The 24,029-nt window shown below is 37.4% G+C and overlaps 1 protein-coding gene across 8 annotated transcripts; it reads right to left on the reverse strand.

Moving 5' to 3' along the window:
• Positions 1–110: 110 nt before the first annotated feature.
• Positions 111–13,619, reverse strand: LOC148849405 (TCP-1/cpn60 chaperonin family protein). 8 transcript variants are annotated; one of them, XM_088951836.1, is made up of 14 exons: positions 13,464–13,617; positions 13,094–13,188; positions 12,815–12,838; positions 12,543–12,622; positions 12,387–12,443; positions 11,652–11,717; positions 11,402–11,513; positions 10,975–11,103; positions 5,099–5,170; positions 4,408–4,523; positions 3,822–3,898; positions 2,983–3,468; positions 1,171–1,486; positions 111–602 (listed from the first exon to the last, which is right to left on the reverse strand). In XM_088951836.1, exons 4-14 carry the CDS (start codon positions 12,546–12,548, stop codon positions 456–458), a joined length of 1,584 nt encoding a protein of 527 aa, XP_088807962.1. In that variant the 5' UTR covers positions 12,549–12,622; positions 12,815–12,838; positions 13,094–13,188; positions 13,464–13,617; the 3' UTR covers positions 111–455. The 8 variants fall into 8 exon arrangements, with proteins under 8 accessions (XP_088807962.1, XP_088807958.1, XP_088807959.1 ...); XM_088951832.1 differs by having other exon boundaries at positions 13,094–13,261; positions 13,464–13,611; XM_088951833.1 differs by having other exon boundaries at positions 12,815–12,893; positions 13,094–13,261; positions 13,464–13,607.
• Positions 13,620–24,029: the final 10,410 nt, after the last annotated feature.

Below are 24,029 nucleotides of genomic sequence, written 5' to 3' on the forward strand. Positions count from 1 at the left end.
TGCGATAATTCACCAAACGTGCCTTCGCTGAGCACCAAAATAGTAAACATTGCTTGGCAATCAATACAGCCTAAACTTCTACATGCCTACAACTTGGCACCATTCACAAATGACAAATCCAATCAAAATCCTTAAAAAGCAGCAGAACATCCTTTGTTTTCAAAACAGTGGCCTCATTTCAACCATCTTCAAAAGACCATATTGTTTTTCTTTTGGTAGAAAAAAACGACCATATATTGTTGACCCCCACCCCTATTCCCCACCCAACACCAAATAAAAGAGAAACTCACCACCCTATAAATTTCGTTTCTCAAAATAGAAGTAAAGTAACACACCATTAAATCAGCTTTTAACGTGCCTGATCAAGTAGCAGGGGGCTCAATCCGGGGACCGACAACAATATATGGTTAGACAAAAAGGGCAGGCCTATGAGGCTCAAAATTGCCTGCCAGTTTTCACATTCTATCTTCTCTTCTCCGTGGGGCACAAGTTATGATATTATCAACTCTGAGTATCATCTCAGCAGCTTCAGTCGCAGAAAGCAGCACAGCCTGTTTGACCTTGAATGACTCTGAGATTCCAAGCTTCTCCATATCTCCTACCTGTGAAAACAATAATATGGATGGAAATTAGAAATTATCAAACAAATAGTTTACAAATCCTAAACCCAAGTATGAGACGCATGACAACTAATACTAAGAGTTTACATGGAAATTCCCAAGATACCAGTCCATACGCCTCAACAAAAAATCTAGAAATAATGTGAAAAGAGGGGAAGAAAGATAGGAATTGATCAAAACATCAAATGACTTTCATCAGAAATAAACCAAGGATGCGCTGTTTTCCCCAACTTGCTACTTTCTTAGGATTAAAAAACTTAACAGCACAAATTATGGGATGATCTTTTTTTGTAAAACAATTATGGGATGATAATAAGGGTATATGGCACTCCACAGGATTTCCTACATAGTAAAAGTGGCCACATAGGATAATTGACAAACGTAAACAAGAAAACATGCATAAGGTATGAAAGTAAATGTAATTCACAGAAAGGAAAAGAGTAAAATTAGATCTTTTCTATCAATCACTCTATTCTCTAGTAAGCCAATAAAAGCCTCCTTCTACAGTCGGTCAACAGTTGATACATAGTGTTTTGTTGTCATCACTTACAGCTCCAGAGATGACATCAATCCCTGCAGTACACCCCTCCTTGTGATGCTCAGCACGAAGCTGAGCAATCAACTCTGCACTGTCCAAACCCGCATTGTCTGCAATAGTTGTAGGAATGGCCTGGAGGGCCCGTGAAAATGCCTCAATTGCATGAGACTTCTTTCCAGGTGTCTTGCGGGCCAGCTCATCAACTTCTTTCGCCATCACCATCTCAGGCCACCCACCTCCAAGTAAAACTCTGCTATCAACAACAGTTTGGGAGAGTACACATAGGGCATCATGTAGAGACCTTTCTGCCTCATCAAGCACATGAAAGCTGCAAATGGAAGATCAGAAATGTCAAATTCAATAACTCAAGCCCAAAGAAAGATCACAAAGCACTACTAGAATTCCAGTTTCTTCCTTTTTTTTGGTATTTGGTGCTATTTGGTGCAATGCACCATTAATAACTTCCCCCTGATCCCTTTTTCCCCAAAGTGCTGGTTGCGGGATTTGATTCCGTATCAATGTTGGAACAAACCAGCTAACATACCAACGATCCAGCCCTCGGTTGGTATTAGAATTCCAGTTTCAATGTATGTAAAACCACAAATGCCCAAACCTTGATATTCGTCCATATAGAAAAGTAAAATGGGTAAATAAATTTTTTGTTGGGTAAGCAAGCAGGATCTAGATTAGCAAAGAAGAAAATATCATTTTTTGTTAACTTCACCATTTTCTTGATTAATCATCATTGATGATTGATGTGTAAGAAAGAAAACAGGACAGTCAGACTGCTTGAATCAGAAACTAGAAACCAAAACAGTTTGGGAGTTGCCAAATTCTTAAGAGAGATTAACTTGGTCAAGCTTACCGTAAATACATGTTTTAACAATTATTATAAACTACAACGTTGATTGTTTTAAGCCTATTTTGATCATTTGATGAAAATAGTTTAAACGGTAATCTGGAACAATATGCATTTTTTGTAATTGTTATTTGTTTTGCATTCTGCATTTAACCAAGTTTAACAGTCAAATCAGATGGTAAGACCATTCGACCAGTGACCAAGCAACCAATATGGTCTTGGGTCCAGTCCAAGTATGACAACATTGGATAGAAGCATACCAACTTTGGTGGTTTTCAGTTGGACTTAAATTGGGGTATTAATGTAAGTTCCAGGGACCAACGCCTTCTGTCCACAAAATAATAAAACAAAACAGGAGAGAGAAACAGTGAACAAGATTCCACTAAGAACATTGGCTGACTACAGGAATTGAGAATGTCTTCTTGGTTAATCAGCAGATTCCAAATCTCCACTCCCTGTATGTCATACTATATCTAATGTCTAGCATCTACAATACCAGGATACAAATGCATGACCACAGTTGTAGTGAACCTGATAAAAATACAGATACAATTTCAGAATTACCGTCTTTTTCGAATTAAAAAGAAAAAGGCCAAAGGGGAAGATGAACTTAAAATCGCCAGAAAGCATACAGGGTCATACTTCCAGAAATGGATATGACAAAAGGAGGGGTCAGAATACATTCTAGAACCTAAAACCTTCCACTTCTATATTAGCATTCATATAAGCACATCACAGCCTAAAACCTTTGCAGGACTCCAATCCCAGAAACCACTAGATCATTCTATGCTGAGTGAAAATCACAATAGATTCATAATAAAACAAGATGAACAGATAAAAAGAAATAAATGAGATTATAAACAACATTTCAACTTTCAAGCAAATACCTCATATATCAAAATAACAATGATGAAAGAAAGAGTCAAATATGTTAAATTAAAAACAAAAATTATCAGAAAACATACCTTGCACCCCTTAATACTATTGTACAAGCTTGACCCATTTCAACCCCAGAAAAGTGAATCAACTTGTCCTCACCAATCATGATTTCCTCAATGAGATTGCAGTGGCCAAGCTTAACTGATTCTGGATTGTCAAAGGTTGATGCAATTTCACCACCAGTTACCAGAGCAAGACGTTCAATCCCATCAAAATCAGCATGCTCAATTGCTAAAATCCCAGCATCTGCAAACAGCTCCTCGGGAAAATTGTAAATCAACTGCCTATTAACAAAGCAATTAATCCCATGTGCTATGATCTTCTGCACCTTCTGTTTCATTTTCTCTTTCTCAGCCCCTTCAATCTGGGCAACCCTTGACATAGAATCTACACGAACACGGGCCCCATAGATCTTCACTTTATCAGTGTCCATTGCAGTATTTGCCACCAAAATCTTGGCATTTTCTATACGCTTTGGTTGGCCAATGCCTATTTTCTTGTCAAGAATAAATCTGCATGCAGATCATAGGACTCCAACTAAGAACAGAGATGTGTATATAAGGATGGGAGAAGCAATAGCTTATGTCCCAGAAAATAACAGAGCATAAGGGAAGGTATACAGCACATTATTGGAAGACTAGAAGCAAATATTGGAGGCATGCAACAAACACGTAGCAAACCTTTCTAGACATTTCCAGAAACAAGATAAAGCAAATTACACATAAGACCCATTATGACCAAATTATCACAATTAATGATCCAAAGAAAATGAACTAGCGGCAAAGTAAAAATTATAGAAGCTTTTATCAATAATAAACAGCTAGACCTTTTAGACATCCAATGAAGTCTACAAGTTGATACCCACCCTTCATCTAGAAAAGAATCCTTCAAAGATCCTCCAGGCTTCTTTATAATTTGAATAGCCTCCAAGTTTGTACTTCCCTGCCATTACCCAAGAGGTAATAATTAATAAAGAATTAAGTAAATCTGCTGCCACAAAAAAAAAAGGAACAGATGGGAGGAGAATGATTCAAATATCAAAACAACGTTGCACATAAGTATTTTCTACTGTACTGCCGCTGACATAGGAAAAAATGAAGCCACTCTGGGGATTTTAATAGGACATACAAAGGGTTTATGGATGCATTTCTTTTGAAACTATGAGAAGGAAAACTGGTTTCACGCAAACAAATGTCAATAACATGTGCAAGCAACCAAAACATATGATATGATTATGATGACAAGATGGCAGAGGAGAAGTGAACTTTAACAAAATTAGACAATAACCAGAACAGAGCATATTGGTCATGGTTGGTAGATTCATAGAGCAAATTTGAATAATTGATGAAGACCAAATAGTATAGTTGGCAACATTGTTTACACAAATAAGATGGCACAAATTTCATAAAATGTTGTGATAAGCCTTTAAACTACAGGATGAAAGTGTATACCTTAAGCCTCAAAACAGCGTCGACAGCAAGTTTTGCAAAGTGCTCCTTATCTTGAGAAAGGATTTTTGAACTCAGAGTTGTCATTGCAATCTTCATCAAGTCCGATTTGAATCTCTCTGCATCACCAAGTAATAGAATACAGGAGAATTTATATATTTGACAAAAGATGAAGGAAAAAGATAAATACAATCACTAATGGCAAACTCCAAAATACTCGTAGTGAAAATGGTCATTAGTTAATAAAGATGAAGGAAAAAGATAAATATAATCACTAATGGCAAACTCCAAAATACTCGTAGTGAAAATAGTCATTAGTTAATAAAGGGGTCCATCAGTGAGTTGGAATTTTCTTTATGTCAGAATAGAATTTACTTAATAGCCATACCCAAATTCTTGTCATCCGTCCCATCTGACACCAAGAAAACATGAGAAGCTCACCTTCGTGTGAGGCCCTTTAATAAATCATAAACCTAACAATGAGTTTTAGATGGACAGAGTTTCATCTTGCACAAGGTCCCCAAATTTATAATTGGCATAGCTTACTCTGTTACGATATGGCTAGAATTTCACAATACTATATTTACAGACTACTACAAGGAGAGAAGTTAGCAACTGAGAATCAGTAAGTAAGAAATATGTCACATAAATGAGATTCTGTGTTTGACATTCAAAATAAAGTCAAAGCAATTACCTGCATCCTCTTTATTGTCCATGACCCTCTGCAACAAAGCACTTCGGGCACAATCAGCTGCCATCCTGTAACCTGAAAGTCCAGAAATAAAACATTGGGAGCCAATGAGAATGTAAGAAGCATCTGAGGGCAATAAATGGAGATGAAAAATGATAAAAGCTGTAAGCATTCCAGGACCAAATGAATACCAAGACAGAAACATTTTTATAGGTAACACCAAGACAATAAATTATGAGTTATGAGATCAATTTTTCAGGAAGAGATATTTTGATTTTTACTTTTCTTTATTCATTTTCTTCGGGCTTGGTAGGCAGTAGGCAAATACTGAAAGTAATTTGAAATTCTTAAAACATTAAATATAATTTAGAAGTCAGAAAACCCACCGAACAACATAGAAGTAGAAAAGCACTCCATGGATGTTATAATACATGATTGCATGAAGGTTTGAAGCCACCTATCCAGCTGAAATATTTAAGGAATAGAAAATAAAATTCCAAAAATGCTTCCAAATTCCTTTGATTTTTTCAAGGCCCTTCACTTTGTTATAAAGTACCTTAATCCTCCTTGAACATCTAAGTGCATGTTTGATGCCATGAAAAGAAGAAAAATTCTCAATAAATAATTAAAATTTAGGGAGATTTCTCTTGAGGGTTTTACTACCACATCCACCCTTAGGAACGACCTTTTTTAAGTAACCCAATTATCTGCCAAGGCTGAAGGCTCTTGAAGAAATTCTTTTAGTTTTGGGATATCATACAAACCTCCTTATTAAGGGTCTATGGGACAAACCATAACATAAAGCTATTCTTTTATGCTCGCTGTTGAGTTTTAACTCGATGGTAGGTTAAAATCTACTAAAAAACAGAAGAGGATTCTCCCGTAGTCTTCACATGATTCATGGGCCCACCATATATAATAATCTTAGTTGCCAAGTTTGTTAGCAAGCTTTCTTCTATGTTTGTTGTTTAGTATTTACATTTAATTGATTCAAGGAGATTTTAGTAAATAGGTAGGGATCTTGGGAGATCTTTTAAAAGATCGAAGAAGTTACCTTGTTTCTTTCTAGCTTAGCCTTCGAAGTCAATATGACCTTAGAGTAGGTATATTCTGATCAACTCTACGAGTTAATAAATAAAGTAGAAACCTTTATAAGGGAATACACAGAAGAAATGCATTTTATGAGCAGCTTCTTTTGTTTGGTGCAGACTCTAGACATTCTTGAAGGTGAAGCCGTGAAGGCTTGAACCTATTAGGTGGGCATCGTTATCAAATGTCAAGGCAACGCCCACACAAGGCACTCATGGAGGGTTGGCTTGTTCAATCACCAAGATATTTTTTACACAGTGCTATTGGATACTTTGATATTCTCAACCTTTTGAGATTATAATAAATAAAATAGACATTATTAAAATAAATTTTTCATTTTAAGTTAAAAATTAGTTTCTTTTTATTATTTTTCTCATTTGTTACTATTCAATCAACATGTATACTACCTTGAACCCTCGAAGAAGACTTCAAAACATGAACTAATAAGCATGGAAGAACTCAGTTGTATCCCATCAACAAATATTGATTATTTCCATCATCATCTTTTTCTTCTTCTTTCACCCTTTCTTTTCTTCTTTCCTAAGACAAAAATAGAGGTCCAACACCCCTCTATTTTATGAAATTTCTTTCTTCCATTTTTTCATGAATATGTTCATTTCTATGTTTCAAATGAAACTTATACATATCTTATGCAGACTAGACAATTAATAGTGAAAGACTGTTGCTGCTTTCTATGGAAGCTAAGGAATTACTCTAGGATCCATGGTCTTTATTCAACAAATTAAAAAAAAAATCACCTAGGCAACTAGGTGACAATTAATAGTGAAAGATGGGTTTTACTGAAAAAAAAAATCATCTAGCCTCGCCCTAATGCCTTGAAAACTATTCCTCCAGGGTCCATTCCCTTACTTTGACAATCAAGAAATACAACAAATAGCTTAAACATAGTTTCAACACTTTTTTTTACCCCCCCCCAATAAAATACAGCATGCTAAATCACACAATGAATGCTTGCTTGGGTGATTTGATTTCAATGTGTTCACATGGTCACACCCAGTGTTTTAAAAGCGCAAGGCGCAAGGCGCAAGGCATAAAAATACAAAAAAAAATCAGAAAATTTCAAAAAACGTCAAAAAAATTAAACATAATATTAATAAAAAATATACTATTTAAAAAAATGTTTTAAAAAACCTATTACCTAAAATTAAAATACATAAACATAACATGTGGAGCTCCGGTGAGCGAGCAAATCCGGTTTACCTTGCTCGCTCACCGAAGCTCCAAGAACCACCTATTTGCTAATATTGTTCATTCATTCATCCTAATAAAATATCTTCTTAGAAAGCAATTAAAATTATAAAATCATTATTTTTTATATGAGAATAAAGAATTTAAGACCCTAATATGGACTTGTTTGGGCTTGCCTCGAGGGGCGTGGCATGAGGGTCTGGGGGCTTCACCCCCGGCCCAACTGCTAGGTTCAAAAAACGTCAAATTTTCAAAAGGTACACGCCTAGGCGCACTAGGCAGGTGCCTTTTGAAAAGGCTGCGCCTAAGACCTAGGTGAGGCGCATACCCTAAAATGTACCACGCCTATGCACCTAGGCATGCCTTTTAAATCACTGATCACACCACTTACTTGTGACTCTCTAATAAGAACATAAGCATGTTACTAATCAAATGAAAAAACAAATTATCCAATCAATGCATACTATTGTTACTACCCCAAATGACCCACAGTAACAACCCTCTAACATATGAAAAAATAGAGATAGACTCTAGGGTATACTACCTTACAATGACAGTTTAGAAATACTAGGGTAACCAAATATATTGAGTGATGAGTTCACACCATGACACTCATGCAACAGTTCAATGAGACACAAGCATGATATCTTTTTTTTTTCGAAGGGCTACACAACGGGGGGTAGCCCATCCCCCAACCCAGGTGCAGGCGGGATTAGATCCCAAGTTTCCGCTACAACCAGCAAGAGACCTTACCAACCAGCTGTGGTTGGCACCTTGCAAAACACAATCATGCAATCAATCAAATGAAAAAACAAATCATAGAATGAGTATATGCCTTTTTCCTACCCCAAAAGATACAAAATTAACCTACTAACATATGAAAAAATAGAGACTAGCTCTAAGGTCTGTTACCTTATATGACAATCAAGAAATTCCAAGGTAGCCTAACAGTGAGTCCATGCCTGATTTGATTTCGATGAGTTCACATGGTCACAACACTTTCTTGCGACCTCCATAAGGTATGAATATGCTAATAATCAAATTTAAAATTGTATCACCTTGTGAGTGTGCCGAGTGCATGCCTAGGTGATTTGATTTCATTAGTCTACATGGTCACAACACTTTTTGCAACCCACCAATAAAGCATAAGCATTCTATCAATCAAATGAAAGACGAAATTACCTAGTGGTGTATGCTTACTGTTGATACCACAAGTGATACATGAACTACCCATTATCATATGATAAAATGGATACTTCATCTAGGAATATCAAGAAATATGAAGGTAGCCTAACATGTGGAGCAATGAGTTCATATTATTATAACACTTTCTTGTGGCCTCTAAAAAAGGCTAGACATGCTATAAATCAAATGATAAACCAAATCACCCAGTGAATGCATACAGAAGTGATTTAGTTTTCATGAGTTCACATAGTCATAACAATTCCTTGTGACTATTCAAAAAAACACAAGCGCACACACACACACACACACACACACACACATATATATATATTAAAGGAAGGCTTTCAGGCTACAGCCCCCCACCATTCAGACACATGGCTTTTTCAAATTTAGACACATGGCATTTTTTGAGAAATTGCTATTAAAGCCCACAGTCCACTACCACCATTCAGATAAGTGGCCTTCTCATTTTCTAGAAAGCTAGACACGTAGCAATTTCTAAGAAATTCCTACTAAAGCCCACAACCCAGTACCAGGCTACAGCTCCCCACCATTCAGACACATGGCCTTCTCATTCTTCTACAAAGCTAGGCACATGGCATTTGCTGAGAAGTTGTTGATAAAACACACAACCTACTACCACCATTTTCAATCCATTCCTAAAAAAAATGCAAAAGTGTTTATCCACAACCACTTCTGCCTATATTCTATCATTCTCAGTTAATCATTAACCTTCTACATATCATAACAAAAGAAAACTATCCATATTCTAATAATTATTGAAAAGCTATTTTTTGAAATAAATATCTCTTGAAATTTTAATAATTATTTAAAATGTTAAAAAATATAAATTTAACAGTATTGATTCCATAATGTAAATTTAACATTACTGATTCCTCTTACTTAGTACGGGGTCATTCACTAGTTGCTATCAATGAAATGAAACACCAAATAGCCCATCAAGAACATGTCTACTATTGGTACACCAAATGATACAAGAACAACCCACTATCATTTAAAATAGAGACTAGAAGAGAGAATGCACAGCTCCCACCATGCCCCACCCTAGTCCCTAGGATTATAAATAACTCTTGTGATTTTCTTATTTTAGCATTTTAATGTTAATTATTCTAATGTCAATCCTCCATTTCCTTTATATGTTGTTTAAGTAACTCTCCAACTCTTCTAATGCCAATCTTCTATTCTTCTATGCCTTTGCCCTTTGTTAGTATTCTCACCAGCTATATCAATCTTTTTCCCTCTATTACTATAATTCATTGTTCATTCTTGCTATATTAAGGTGGTGTTGTAGTCCTTGTGGAGCTACACTTAAATGACACTACTACCCCTAAACATTACTCTAATCCCAAATTCCATTTTCCCTAATGCATACACTTTCCTTTTTCATCCATAACCTGTCCAATTTATCCTTCATGATCAGGGCATCAAAGCACCCATTACATACTTGGCCAATATGCTAAAAGCTTTAACACCGTTGAAACATGTCAAGCCAAGCCATTTAACCTTTAGAACCATAGCATGCCACCACATTTCTGTAGCCAATGTCTTGGAAGCTCTCACTCTAGTGGCAGATAGCCCTTCCCAACGACAGCTCTCACATAACTCCAGGTAGCCCTTTCTATGATAGGTCTCACTCTGCTCCAGGTAGCCCTTTCCATGGATCAAACTCAAGAAATGGTGGTATGCGCTAATACCAATTGTTACATACTTGACCAATATGCCAAAAGTCTTTAGATTGTTGGAATGTGTCAAGCCAAGCTGTTTAGCCTTTAGGACCATATGAGCACCTGACTGACCAGCAATTTATGCTTTTTCTAGATATGCCGCTTACATATAGACATTAAAAATACCCATTTTCATTGCTAAAGCTTCAGAACCTAACTTGCCACAAGAGACAGGGTCCACTGGGAGATTGTAGTGTAGGTGCTACCAGCCTTGCGACAAGAAAATGATGGTCATAAATCGTCAATTTTACATTAATCAAACTATAGTGATAAAGAATAACAATGGAAGGCCAAAAGTTCGCTTTCAAGAACAATAGCAAATTTTGATTGGAATCCAACAAATAGGTGGTTTTGAAAACACTACACAAGCATGTGCACACATAGATAGCATTAAGAAAACACTACAATCACCCATAATCCAACCTGAACCACAAAATATAACTTTAATAAATTGCATTATACCCAATGATTTCTTTCAAGTGACATATAATGATAATATATCATTTAAAAGTTGCTAAGAGGCACACCTAAAAATGATAAAAAATCTGAATCACAAAAATAAGAGATCTATTTACTAGAGGTGGCATACACTGCTTCCTGTTATACATATAATATTGTTGTTCAAGAAACTGTCAGAATCATAAAGTAAACCTGCAATTATAGTCATCGGATGAATCTTTGTTGCAATCAACTTTTCAGCCTCTCTTAGAAGTTCTCCAGCCAAGACAACAACTGAGGTGGTCCCATCACCAACTTCATCATCTTGAACTTTTGAAATGTCTGATACCCTTGAGTTAAGGGGAAGCATCAAACATTGTATACAAGCATAACACTGCAGAAATTGATAGTTCTCTGGAGGTGACTGACTGGTGAATTATTCCACAGGGATTTAGTGAGAAGTAAAAGCTGGTATAATGGAAAGTTGAAGACTAATGCAATCAATACACTTTTGACGATACTACGAAGTTACAAACTAAACCAGTCCAACCCTCAAACCCACAATCAAAGCTCATCCATAGAGAATTAGACAAACTAAGATCCTGATGGCATGAAGTCAATGGATAACAAAAAAGGATACCAACAAGGACTTTGGCAGCAGGATTGTCAATATGAAGAGACTTTAAAATAGTGGCACCATCATTAGTAACAGTCACACTGCGACCTCGACCTGTTGATTGCAAAATTTTATCCTACACAGGAAATGCATTGGCAAATGGCTGGGTTAAATTCAAGTACAAATTGAATGTAAACCTCATATTCTCATTGTGGACTTCTAACAACAAACAATTGGTATATTAAAGATAGAATGAAAGGAAGGAGGGACTTACCATCCCCTTTGGCCCCAAAGTGGTCTTGACCAAATCAGCAATTGCCATAGCACCAACAAATGATGACTAAATTAAAATATACAAGTCGGTAAGCAACATACAGAAGAATGTAGAACCACTAAATTCAGCAGAAAGTAAAAACATTGTATAAATCTGATTATAGAAAGATCTCCCAAATCTAAAGGAGCACAATACACATTGTTCCATAAGGTAGTCTTGTAGTAGCAGCTGCTACAACCATAACTCAAGAACAATAGTAGGCATTTCTTGGCAAACGAAAAAGCACAGATTAGTCTCTAGAGAGATAAAAACAAGAGACTATACTCATCAAGGTAAGAAGCACGATTTCAAAAGAAGCATTCAAAAAACACATTAAATATAATAAATGGAAGTAGAAACATATAAAATAAGAATAAAAAAATCCATTAAATTTATAAATATGTAAATAAAAGAAAATAAAATTGGTCATCCCTTGTTTGTGTAAGTAACAATAACAGTAGCAAGAAAGTAGAATCTTATTACTCAATTATTCAGCGAAAAAGAAGAAATGTAAACAGATGCCGCCTAAAATAAATTAGCCACAAAAAATAGCCAAACATTATGTATGCATGAGAATATATGCAAATGTACAAAAACATCCTAATTCACAGCGCTTTGGATGCATATACAGACATCAATATTCATGGGTATCTTCCCATATAACTCCCAACATAAAATGGAGAAAACGAGACTCACCATTCTGGCACGCTCCCCTTTCTCTTCAGTAGCTTCATCTTTAAAGAGATTGTCGATCTACAACAGTTATCAAAGTAAGTAAAAAGTAAATGCAGAATCAACCAAAAGCTCAAATATTCAAATTTTTGGAACATCAGTGAAAGTCAAAAAGTATACCGCCATAACAGATGTGATCTGGATTCAGGGCTCTCTACTTCAACTTGTGTGAAACTAACAATTTTCTTTTACGAAGTAACCTTAAAGAACAAGGGAAACAATGATAATCAGCAATCAATAACCAAGAGACGCACAGAAAAGTAGCCTGTTTCAACAAAGAAAATAGTAAATGAAACTTTTCCAAATGGTAACAGTTAACTTAGCCTAGGCGTTGGCGAAATATCTAAATTTGCAAATAAACTGCAATACGTATTAAGGACTCGATAGCTGACCTTCCAATTTCTATACAGGGGTACCTGTAATGCAGATTACTTACCCAATAAAAAGATCGGCTACCTGAACTAATTTAGACTGTTAAAACAAAGGCAAAAACTGAAGGAACTAAGCTAAGATACAAATGAGTAACCACAGCATAGATGTCGCAAAGACTGAAGTCATAAAACAACGAAGAAAATGAAAATGAATTTAAAACCCTAAACACAAGAAGCCTACGAAGCAGTATAGCTTTTGGACATAAATGCTAGAAAGAGCTCGATGCAGAGATAACACACCTGACTGCAGAAACACCGGACACGGAGTTGGAAATTGTTGGAAACGATCGATTGGAATTATTAGGGTTCGAATACGTTTCCTGAGCTTCCAATTTCTATACAGGGGCACCTTACAGAAATGCAGATTACTAATCCAATAAAAAGATCGGCTACCTGAACTAATTTAGACTGTTGAAAAAAAAGGCAAAAACTGAAGGAACTAAGCTAAGATACAAATGAGTAACCACAGCATAGATGTCGCAGAGACTGAAGTTATAAAACAACGGAAGAAAATGGAAATGAATTTAAAACCCTAAACACAAGAAGCCTACGAAGCAGTATAGCTTTTGGACATAAATGCTAGAAAGAGCTCGATTCAGAGATAACACACCTGACTGCAGAGACACCGGACACGGAGTTGGAAATTGTTGGAAACGATCGATTGGAATTATTAGGGTTCGAAAACGTTTCCTTAGATGATATTGATGCCCGTCAAGTCACACTCTTGTTGGGCTAACGGGCTCCCCCAGTTCTCGGTCTGGAATATGATACAAGATGATCGTATATATTTTCAATAGACGATCCCCTACGCGGTACGGACTACCGTCTATATCGTATATCAGCTATCGATCAGCACCGTTAAAAGAAAAAGTTGGGATCAATGTGGGCCATGTTTACGATTTGGAGTTGTGATCAATGATAATGTGCGATTGATGGTAACATTGGTAGTATATAGTCGCTATATTATGCGATCACTTCTCTCATCTCTCTCTGTTTAAAGTTTTAAACAGTAGCAGCTGGCTTGGGATCGAACCCACTGATGGATTGTTCCATCAGAGACTTGGGATCGAATCCCGTTGCCACCACGGGTTGGGGGGTTATGGGCCTATGGCCTATGGGAGTATGGGCAAGGTAGGGATGACCATTTCAGCCCATCCCGGAATTTCCAGGCTTGGGCCTATCTTGTGTTCAGGGCCGGCCTAGGCCCAAAATTTCAGGGCCAGATTCATTCCTGGCTTTTCATATGGTCCACATAATATTGCAAAACAAAGATAGATTCTTCTGCTTAACTATTTGCTCATCTAAAAAAAAAAAAAAAAAACTGTTCGCTCATCTAACTGAACCATGGATGAGACAATAGAGCACGATTTCCATATCGGTTTAGCAACTGAGCAACAAAATAATGGTTGGATTAAGGGTCCATTTGGTTCGCAAGCAGAATTAGAATCGGAATCACTTATTCCTGATGTCTGTTTGGTTCAGTCAGGAATTAGAATGGGATTCCGATTGTTGCTATTTGGTTTAATTAGAAGCCAGAATCGGAATCAGCCTAAATTTCCAATTTTACCCTAGTTAAAAGAACCTCAATGGCAATAGTAAAGAAATGACTAATCCCAAACTAGAGGAAGAAGAATAAGTAACCCATCTGTAATTCTTGATAGTTTTTGGGAAAGGTTTAAGCTATTTTGAGTGAACGCCAAACATGACAACATTCAACAATCTCACTGATAATGACTCTAGAATGCTATACACAAGGCATCCACTATTGAACATCACCAATAAGCAAACTTACCGAAATAGGTTACTGGCGTTTGATAATCAATGCATGCTTTCTGATGGCTTCCTAGCATGGGTCTCCACTATTGACAGGAACATTTCGAACATGTCTTGTCTAATGGAGTCCAGATATCCTACCCACGAGAACTCTGCTCATGTTTATCGTAGTCACACATGGAGAACATTTCATCCTCTACATGGTTTTATGCAGGGGGAGATGTTCCCAATTCCCAGAGGGGTAGTGTATTGTGGGTAGGTATGGACAGAGTTCTTGTGGGCAGGAGATATGGAGTTTGTCTAATGTTGACCTAACTCCAAACCACACCCTTTGATGATTGATCCAAGCATGGTGCACCCTCAATGCCTCCAACGGGATTGGACGGTTCTTGACACTGAAGCCATCCTTCAATAAGGCCAAGATCACCAAGATACTTGATGAATCAAATTTTGGTGATGTATCAATTTTTTGTGCTAAGTACCTCATCATTTGGTCTGCTTCCAAGTGGTCGATGACTTAGAGGCTGAAGTGGAGAACTTTTGCTGGATGAGGACCTAGATGCCGAGCTGACCAGGCCGAGTTGGGGGCAAATTAGGTGCCAATCTGACTTGGTCAAGCTAGGGAGGTTAGGTGCCGAACTGACTGGACCGACTTGGGCAGGTTAGGTGCCGAACTGACCAGAGTGTCGAGCTGCCTATTAGGTGTCGAGTTGACCAGAGTGTCGAGCTGCCTATTAGGTGCCGAGCTAACCAGAGTGTCGAGCTGAATTGATTGTTGAGATTCGTAGTTGTTTAGAGACTTACAAGGAATCAATGTCAGAGGACCCGAGGTGGCTAACCCGGCGAGGTCGCTCTGATGCTTAAGTCAGTACTCTCATAGTAGATTGCGAGCTAAAAATCACAAAGTATGAGAGCTAGAATATGCTTACTTGCCCCCTCATGCCATTGGGGTTGGTGCCTTTATATAGGCATTGTTTGGCGTGGGCTTCATGCACTATATCCGAGATTTCCGAGAGGTCACCTAAGTGGTCCAAGATTCCCGAAGGCAACCGCCATGCACGTTGACCACCCTCTGGTTCGTTCGGTACGTGGGCTAACTTCCAAGGATCGTGGGAGTGTTGGGATATGCATGCCGAATTTATCGACGAGCACGTCTCGCTGGTCACCAGTTCGATGCCTATGCCAAGCCGCCTTCGGCACTTGTGCCAGGCAGCCAGGTCGGCGCCTATGCTAGGTCGCCAGTTGGGACACCATCATCTTGGCTAAGGCAAGTTGTTGCCTAAGTGGTTCTGGATGTCACCTATTTGCCATGTGTCACAATGTCATTGGAGGGTCAATTCCGCCCTCATCAACTGCCCCCACTCTCGAGCTGAAAGTAACTTTACGAAGGGAGTAGATTGCTCCTTTTGGCCTGGAATGACTAATTCGATGAGCTCGTAAGCGTCGATCTAATTTTGCTTCTCAAGTCGGAAGAGTCCAAGTGTTTGCAGCCTTGGGGTCTGGGAGCGACTCGCAGTTCACTCTCCTTACCCTTGATTTTGCCCATGTCGAAGAGGCGACTGGGTCTTATGTGGCGTTGAGGTCTTTTATCATCTCGGTACTTTAGCCCTTGGGCTTTGGGAGCGACTTGCAGTCCACTCTCCTTGATTTTGTCCATGCCGAAGAGGCGACTGGGTCTTATGTGGTGCCGAGGTCTTTTATCAGTTCGGCATTGTAGAGCTACGGCTTGCACTGCATCAGCTTCGTTAGTGACGCCGGTCAGCCACTCCTACAAGAAGCTACTAGGAGCTCGACCTACGGGGGCAGTACTACTGACTTTAGGTCACCAGCTCACACAGGAGCCTTGGAAGGCTCGACTGGCAGGGGTGTTCGTGTAGTCCGTTGGCCGCCAACTCCTACGGAAGCCACAAAGAGGTCATCTTTGTAGAGGGTACCTCGCGAAAAGGATTGATGAGGCTTTATTCGAGTTGAAATAAAGTTCGCAGAGCTGCTTAGTCGGTTGGCCATCAACTTCCTACTTAGTCTTTGAGTTCATAAAAAATGGAAATTAGAAAGTGAGAGCTTTTAGTTTCTAAAAGGTGAGAACTTAGCTTTCTAGAAGAAGAGGACTTAGCCTTTCGGATGATGAGAACTTAGCTTTTTGAAGCGTTTCCCACAGATGGTGCCAATTGATGAATCAATTTTTGGTGATGTATCAATTTTTTTGTACTAAGTACCTTGTCATTTGGTCTGCTTCCAAGTGGCTGATGACTCAGAGGCTGAAGTGGAGAACTTTTGTTGGATGAGGACCTGGATGCCGAGCTGACCAGGCCGAGCTAGGGGCAGATTAGGTGCCGAGCTGACTGAGCCAAGCTAGGCAGGTTAGGTGCCGAACTGACTGGGCCGAGCTAGGCAGGTTAGGAGTCGAACTGACTAGAGTATTGAGCTGCCTATTAGGTGTCGAGCTGACCAGAGTGTCGAGCTGCCTATTAGGTGCCGAGCTGAATTGATTGTTGAGCTTTGTAGTTCTTTAGAGACCTTCAAGGAATCAATGTCAGAGGACCTGGGGTGGCTAACCCAGCGAGGTCACTCCAATGCTTAAGTCAGTACTCTCATAGTAGACTATGAGTTAAAAATCAAAAAGTGTGAGAGCTAAAATATGCTTACTTGCCCCCCCTGTCATTGGGGTTGGTGCCTTTATATAGGCATTGTTTGGCATGGGCTTCACGCACTATATCTGAGATTTCCGAGAGGTCGCCTAAGTGGTCCGAGATTCCCGGAGGCAACCGCCATGCACGTTGACCACCCTTCGGATAGTTCGGTACGTGGGCCAACTTCCAAGGATCGTGGGAGTGTTGGGATATGCATGCCAAATTTGCCGGCGAGCACGTCTCGTAAGTCGCTAGTTTGGCGCCTATGCCAGGTCGCCAGCTGGGACACCGTCATCATGGCTAAGGCAAGTTGTTGCCTAAGTGGTTCTAGATGTCACCTAGTTGCCACGTGTCACAATGTCATTGGAGGGCCAAATCTGCCCTCATCAATACTCAATGATGTTGTTGCCATAGTTGTAGATGAGGTGTCTTCAGAAGCTCAGGTTGATGGTGTCCGAAAGCAATAGAAACAAGAGATGCATGGAAGTTGTAGGGGAAGTTCAATTCTTGGTGTCAATAGTTAAGAGCAAGGATTAAAGTATCAATATCGGGTATCATATCAAAGAATCCAGATACAGATACGCTTGGGAAACGCATGAATACGAACGAAAAATATGAAAACAGATGGATACATTCAAGAAATACATACAAATTCCACAAATACATCAATAACACTGAATTTAAGATGGAAATAGCCACATATAGTATATAAATACATAGAAAATGTATATTTTAATGGTGTATTTGAAAAATATATTACAATTAATATATCGGGTGCCTAGATATCATATAATTTTATTTGTAATGCATCAATAATGAGTCCAAGGCACTAAACACATGTGCATATTATATTTTAATTATTATATCACTTTTTATTTACTATTTTAATTTTTTAGCATTAACAAAAAATCAACTAAATATTAAAATCTCAAATGCAAATTAAAATACCAATTAATAATTCACAAAAATATAATATTAACTTAAAGTATATCAAAATTTTAAAATTTCTAAGATACATATCCTATAAAATTCATAATTTTTAATTACTAAAATAATTATTCAATTGTTAATAATTTTATTTCTATAAATAATTTGAAATAAAAAAAAAACCATTTTTTAAATAAATGTAGATTAGTGAATTTGATAGATTGAATTTAATATTATATTCTTCAATATTTTGTATACAATATTTTTAATTTTTATAAATAATAAATATGTTGTTATTAATTATTAGTGTAAATTAAAATATTAATTAATAATTTTTACAAATATATAAAAAATTTAGAATGCATATCATGTGCAATTTAATTATTAAAATAATTATTTTATTATTAATATTTTATTTGTATAATTTTATTGATATTAAAAATCATATAAATTATTTGTTCTATTAATTTATAAAGTACTATTTTTGAATATTATTGCTCAGAATAGTCAGAATTGTTAAACATAAGCATGTATTTTTTGTATGTTGACACAAAAGCTTAATAAATGTTATTTGATTCTATTTGATTACACAAGATAAAGCTTGGCTTGATGGTGTAGAGTGTTGCATAAGATACTGTGTCTGAATGACTTGGGTTCGAAGCGCCAAAGCTGCAGTCTTTATGAAATAGAGACGTGGCGTTTCGCGTGACGGTAACTAATACGTATCCCATATCGTTGTACGTATCGGACATATCGTGTCAAGCCAATACACAACGTTAGAACTACCAATCTCAAGCCTTCATCGGTAATGACGGTAACTAACATGGAGGTCGAAGGAATTGATTACAGTTCAAATTTTAGAACAAAGGGTTGGAATTGAACAAGGGTTTTTATGTCAAAAAATAAAATAAATGGACGGGAATGACAATCACATCCCCTGGGGATTATTGGGATTCCCATTCGGCTCAGCTAAATGACAAGATTCAGAATGGGCCATTCCAATTCCGATTCTAGGCTTTTATTCCCTGTATTTTTCTTGTTGGTAGCTTTCCCATTATACACAGCTAGATAAATTGCTGTACCTTGTAACTGCATGGCAACTTTCATACTTTAATTGGAATACTTTCATGGTGACCATATTTTTTTTTTAATTTTTTTGTAATAGAAACTCATAAGCAGTTTTGACATTAATTTGGCCATTTTTACGGGCAGTGGACACCCACTTATCCTCCATGTTTGGGTTATTGCTTATTGGAATGGCTTTTATTTGGTTTATAGTGGATTGCAAGAGATAACTTCAATTAGGTCCTAAATTCCAATCCTTGTTGTTTATACAGTCGGTCACCTATGTTGATGTGCTCCTAAAAACTAGCCCTTGTAATCTGATAGAATTTGAAGTTTCCTCACTTACCCATGGGTCATACTTAGATTTGTGTACTAAGACCATTCCCAACTCTTCTACTAATACCATTTTGAGAAGATTCAATCCTTTAATAATTCCTTTAATTTCCATACCCATGAATCTGTTGGCTTACTAATTAGGTCCAAGTTATCCCTCCCCTTACCATGTTTTTTTAGTAAAACTTGTGACCATAGACTATTATGATTGATAATTAATCTCCAAGCTAGTTTAATTAGAAAGGAATTGTTCATTAAGTTAGTGTCTTTAATACCTAATCCTCCAATTTCTTGGTTTTATGATAGACTTTCGTCCCAATTCCCACATGGTGTTTAGAAGTTCTACCCTGACCCCCCATAGAAAATCTTTTTTAGCAGAGTCGACCTTACCTATTACTAATGAAGAGACTCTGAAGCACTGAAAGGTATAATTTGGTAGATTTTCTATTACACTAGTTGTGAGAGTGTGTTAACCATCCAGTGAAAGAGCATTACCTAGAATGAAAGCCATTTAGCTTGGAGATATTACTTTTGTGATAAAAGTTTTAAAGCCTATTAGCTATAATTTTAGTTTTGACAAAAAAAAAAAAACTATAATTTTAGTCACCACTTTATATATTGTGTTACATAGACTAATCGGCCAAATTGGGTGACATTTTCAGGATTTTTAGCCTTTGAAATTAAAACAATTAGGGTATTGTTTAATGCAGCTAACATCTCCCCTTGTTCAAAGATTTCCATGACAGCTACAACAGTTATGAACCCTACTATCTCCCAGTTCTTTATGAAAATTTCTGCTATAAGGCCATCTAGCCATAGTGATTTATTTTTTGGGAGGTTCCAAAAGGTCTCTTTTATTTCTTTGGGAGTGACTTATCTAAAGCACTCTCTATACATGTCATGAATCTACTTTATGTGTGTGTGGATACAAGTCAGTTGACAAGTTTAATACATCTGATCCTCCATAAATAGACTTTAAGTGTTGAAAAATCATTTCTTTAATTTCCTTTGGGTCTTGGGTCCAAGAGTTTTGATCTTTCTTGAGAGCTATCATACAATTAGCTTGTTTTCTTCTGAGGGTAGTCATATGAAAGAGCCTCAAATTCAAATCACCCTCTTTTATCCATTGGATCTTGGACTTTTGCCTTTAAAAAGTCTCTTAATGTTTTAATATGGAAGAATACTCTTGTTGGAGGCTTTCTCTAGGTTTCTCATAAATCTCGATTCATGAGATTTTGAAGCTTTCTAGACCCCTATAATTCGACTTAAATTTTTCATTTTCTTTGTAAACAGGTTAGCAAATGTATTTCTATTCCAAGTTTTAGCTTTTGATGGATAGAATTAATTACCTGAACATAGTGATATGTAGCAGCAAATGTAGAAGGAGTGTTCCATGTTTTCCTAACTACAATCACAAAGTTCAGGTGAGAAAACCAAATGTGTTATATTCTAAAAGGTTTAAGTGCAGGAGAGTTCATATATTCTGTGACAACTAGAAGAGGACAGTGGTCTCATGAAATAGTTGGGCTTTAGGAAACAATAAACCCTAAGCTTTATATAAAGCACCCGATCTAACCAAGCTTGAATATTGAAAAGATCATGTTGATTGATCACCCACCTTAGCTTATGAGAAATCTTTTCTATCAAGGAACGAATTTAGAGAGTATCATAGATGTTCTCCAAATGCTAGGCTCACATATATTTAAATGTATGTATTGTATACATAATATATAAGTATGTTATTTTATGTTATATTATATATTTTGTATATAACTATTATAATATGACACTTATAATATATTATATAATGTATAAAATAAATTTATAAGTATATCATATGCCATTTAAAATAAAATTATATATGTAATATTTTATATATAGAAGATGTAGGCATTAACCCAGCCTAGGCACGAACTTATCTTTTAGGCCTGATTATTAGCATCTGATTTTTGCTCAGTCCGACGCCTATACCCCCCAATTCATCGTAAACACCTGATCAGATTCATCCAACCTTTCTGAAACCCCCCAAACCCCAAAAAACCTGAATTTCACCCTGAGAGCCCTCAGATCCACCGTTAAACATGCCAGATGCCTATTCGACGGCCCCCAATTGACCCTCACTTACACCTCAGCCATTAGATCATACACAACCATCAAACCTGAGACATTCCAAAACACGTATCCATGAAATTTGAACTCAAGATTCCTCCATTCACCCATCCATCAAACAAAGATTTCATTTTGACCCTTCTCGTGCCCACAACCCATATCCACTTGATCTGAACACATCTAAACCAATCAAACCTTTACAGTCGCCCTAGAATACCAGAAAACCCTTACATATGAAAATTTAGCCAAAAACACCTCCATTTACCTTCAATCATACCAAGATTTCATTTCAAGGTCCTAGATTGATTGGATTACAAATCTGCCCAATCTAGGCCCAATTGGCTCAATCTAACCTTACCAATCACCTCAGACTGCCAGAAAACCTACCCTGCAAAATTTCACCCAAAATTGCTTTTATTTGCCCTTCATCGCACAAAGATTCCATTTCAAACCCCTAGATTAACCGAATTGACCAATTTTCCAGATCTGCCCAATCCTGGTCCAATTGAGCCAGTCTGACCTCACCAATCAACTCAGAATATCTGAAAGCCACACCATATAAAATTTCAGCCAATGATACTCCCATTAACCCTTCCATCCAAAAATATTCTATTTCGGCCAATCCCACTAGCCCACACACACAAATCCACTCTCTGCGATCGGACCCACTTTAACCCTCTGTCAGCTGATCCAAACCCCATCTTTGAACCAAAAACCCCATTCTAACCACCCCTTGAACCATTTTAGGTTTGAAATCATAAAACTACAAAATACCCCTTCAACTTTTTGGAATTTACAAAACCCCCTGGCACCCTTTTAAAAGGGATTGGACCCTTCATTTTGGCCCAAAGTGAAGCAACACAGAGTAGAGGAGGGAAGCTCTTACTGTTCATCGTCATTTTTGCCCAGACCGTTAGAGCCAGCGACGATTTCATCCTCCTCTTCATCTGACTTCACCGATATTTCTTTCCCCCATTTTCCACCTGCGCCTTCCTCCCTTGCCTATAGTTTAAAGCCCCTCATTTGCTTGTCACTGTTCATTATCTCCTCTGGTGAACAATGACGACACACCTTTTCTCTCTTAGTAATCCCCCTCCTCTTGCAAAATCCAGAGCTAGACTCGTCATCGTTAACACCATCACTTCTCCCATATGTTCTTTGGAAGATTACCGCATATTTAACACCCTTCAGCGAATTGCAACTCCCCTGTTTGGCAGACTTGCTCAGGAGCCCGGGAGGATCTATAGGAACGCCATAGTTTTGATCGTTTTCTGCAGAACACACCAAGCTTATTTAGACTCTCGTTCACAGCATCGAACCTCTGGTCAGGGTATCCCTCAGGTAACCCGCACTAGCCTCTTTGTCAGTTCATTTTGACAGAGAGGGTTCAAGGTTGGGAATCAAATTGATGGAGTAGATTCCACCGGACTCATTCCCGTAGGTCGGTTCCCAGTCGAACTTGACCTAGAGTTTAGTTTATTGTCTGCTATCATGTGTGGTTATATCTATACGTACTACCATATGTTGTGTCATTGTTCAGTTGTTCTCTGTTTTGTTTCTTTTGTTCTTGTTTTTATTTTTTATTTTATTCTTTTAGATTTAGTGATGATAGTTGTTCAGGTTTAATCCATATATGTCTCGAATAGTATTATGAATGTGAGTTTGTTTCACTATTAGATTCCTCATCCTGTTATTTGAAGTTAAAATTGCGTTTAGATTGATCTCTTTAAGGTGCTCATTGAATCCTCTTTCTTCCTTGTGTTAATATTTTCTAGGTAGTATGTTTTCAATTAGATTTCTTCAGAGTAAAATTTATTTCGTAGAAATCCTATCTCCTTTCTAAAAGCTTGTGTTTCACTATTAAATTAATAGTTGACCTGCCACATGGTGTGGTTACACTATTTTCTCTTATTACTATTTGATTGAATTAGTTGGAGCGACAATCTCTGGAAGTTTACCAAAACATGTAGCTTTTGATTCATGTTTAATAAGATGGCAATACAGCAGTAGACCCCTGCTTCTGGCTTGCTTTCATTTGGTTATGTTTCTAGAATTTTCTCAGTATTTCTTAAAGCTTGTTTAGGAAAGAAACGCTAATGATAGTATCTTCAAATTCATGAGAAAAGAAAGTATGCATGTGTTCATCATTTCGAGCAACTTGGTTTGTTGAACCTTCTTTTAGTCATTAATGGCTTTCTTTAATTAATTAGATATCTATTTTAAGTAGTCTTACTTCTCTTGGAGGGTTTTGTGCTCCCATGTGGGCCCCACCTATTGGACCCAGGAGAGGGGTGCCTAACCCCTTCCCTTTCCCATCCGAGACCTATCCAAACTGGTTT

This window comes from Nelumbo lutea, chromosome 6, assembly GCF_056320005.1.
Source record: "Nelumbo lutea isolate HS-2025 chromosome 6, American lotus-T2T, whole genome shotgun sequence".
NCBI classification, from domain to species: domain Eukaryota; kingdom Viridiplantae; phylum Streptophyta; class Magnoliopsida; order Proteales; family Nelumbonaceae; genus Nelumbo; species Nelumbo lutea.